Genomic DNA, 2180 nt, shown 5'->3' with positions numbered 1-2180 from the left:
TACTTCATTCTAAACCAAGATAAAAAAAAAAGTCTTCTGCACATATTAATGTCTGAAAATCCTGAATATCCACCATTGGTCTTGTGGTGGGGCTTAATTTACAGACACAGGCATTTCAGTAAGACAGGAGCGTACTTCAATTTTACAGGCCATTTTCAAGAAAAATAGACAGCCCGATTCAGATTTTGGCTCAGTACTGAAACCCTTACCTGCTCTGCTGTCCAGCGGGCCAAAATCCAAGGAATACTTCACGACGTGATAGTTGTTCCATACATAAAGGAGGTTGTCCCGGGGATTATAATCCACAGCAGCGATGTACTGGTAAGAGTTTGGAAAGGGCACATCCACCATGCTATCCTTGCTTTGGTCAGTGTTATAGATGTAGTCTATTTTATTCCCTGTGGCTTCATTATCATCATCTTCATACACAGACTTCACCACGTATAAAATCCCACAGATCATGAAGGCGTTAGAAGCCGACCTCTTGTCATAGGCAGTATCCCACGTCCCTTCAATCCTTAACGTGTAAGGGTTTAACTGGCTAATGACTATTTTGCCATTATTTTGTTCTGTTGCATAGATTACCCAGAGCCCGTTCTCATCCACGGCCAGGTCTATATCAGACTTGCCTCCCCAGCGGTAGGGAGAGGTGTCATGGTAATTTGCATTAGCTATGATAGCCTCCCCGCTCTTTATCCTTGTCCGCAAGTCAAACTTGACGATGTTCCTAGTGCGCTCCTTGTTGAAGAACAAAGCCCCGTCGTACACCACGAATCCCGTGCCGTCCACCCGGTGGGGGAGTTTGTAGGTGGTGGTTGGCCTCCCAGCGATGAAGTCGTCCTTGGAGGAGTACTCCGTCAGTGTGTCCGTCCGGTATGGTGTCCAGGGCATATAGTAGATCTTGTCGGACGCCTGCAGAGGGTCCTTGCACCAGGCACCAGACTGGTGGTCAGATTCAAATAAGTGTTCGCTCTGGTATACTCCTTTCAGCAGTCCAGGGCAAAGAAAAACTGTCAGAGAGGGGAAGAATTTAAAAGAAAAATCACAAAATTAATGACAGTCTGAGGGTGGCTGGCCCAAACACCTCAACAATTTCTGCAGCAGAGGACACTCGAGATCAGAGGAAACCCAGGAGCAACGCCTTGTAGCTGGAGACTAGCCTTTCCGCTGGCCACAGCTCCAGAACAAGATTCGCTCCCCTAAATTTATTTTTTTTCCCCCCCTGTTTTTTCTATCAACTGTGGTTCATTTTCTAATTGCTTTTCAAATCTGTTTTTACAGGTGTACTTACTTGGACCACTCGCCTTTGTAAACTCTGAAATGAATATGTGCCCCCAAAGGCTTTCTGGGTTTGTATGTCCAGATTATACTCTGCAGTGAATCTGTACCTACTAGGTGAAGGGGTAAACTCCCAGGGAATTGATCCACATATTTATTTGAACAGCCCACAGAAGAGTGGCCTAGAAATGGAAATAAGAGAAAGAAATTCCCATCCTTACAGCCCAAGCGATATTAAATATTTAAAGGGTACCAACAGCAAAGCAGAGGCGAATCCCTCAGCAACTCAGAAGAGCGTTTAAAGCAAAGGGAGCAGGGGGGAACGCCCGTCTACAGACCCGCAGTATAACTAGAAATGAGGCTTTCAAAGCTGCTACAGGACACACGGAACATGCAGTCCACACAATTAAAAACGAATGACATATGGATGCTGAAAGGAAAAGAAAAGGAAGGAAGGAAGAAAGGAAAGAAGGAAGGAAAAGAATAAAGTTCACTGGAGAGGAACCCAAGGTCTGGATTTTAATCAGTTAAAAAAATGTCCTGTTAAATATAGTAGTAATTCAAACTTAAAAACATAAATCTTCTATTGTTACATGAGAGGAGCACAGAGGAGTGGTTTGACTAACCAGGGTGCTTTGCTGCTCAGACTTCGGGGGGCGGATAAGGGGGGGCCGGGGCATGCCCAGCGCCTGGGAGGAGGCTCGACCTTGGCATCACGGGAACGCCAACGCCAAGAGCTGGGGCGGCTGGATGGGGAGACAAAAGGAGGGATGCTGCAGAGCAAAACTGGCTCGCTCGGCCCTTGTCGTCCCCGGGAGCACCCTCCCGAGCTGGAGGCGCTGCACGTCCTTCAAGGGGAAGAATATTTGTTGGTTATTTGTAATGTCGACCTCCGGGAGTGT

The 2180-nt window shown here is 46.8% G+C and overlaps 1 protein-coding gene across 1 annotated transcript; it reads right to left on the bottom strand.

Moving 5' to 3' along the window:
- Positions 1-209: 209 nt before the first annotated feature.
- On the bottom strand, positions 210-1671 carry LOC104469926 (latrophilin-3-like; the record flags this gene model as incomplete). Its single annotated transcript, XM_010084671.1, has 2 exons — positions 1617-1671; positions 210-1010 (listed from the first exon to the last, which is right to left on the bottom strand). Coding segments are annotated over exons 1-2 (856 nt in total), but the record flags the coding sequence as incomplete, so codon positions are not given.
- Positions 1672-2180: the final 509 nt, after the last annotated feature.

The sequence above is a fragment of the Pterocles gutturalis genome, unplaced genomic scaffold (genome assembly GCF_000699245.1).
Source record: "Pterocles gutturalis isolate BGI_N339 unplaced genomic scaffold, ASM69924v1 scaffold7055, whole genome shotgun sequence".
Taxonomy (NCBI): Eukaryota; Metazoa; Chordata; class Aves; order Pterocliformes; family Pteroclidae; genus Pterocles; species Pterocles gutturalis.
Note: the sequence above shows the minus strand (reverse complement) of the source record. Positions and strands in the feature narration are given on the sequence as shown.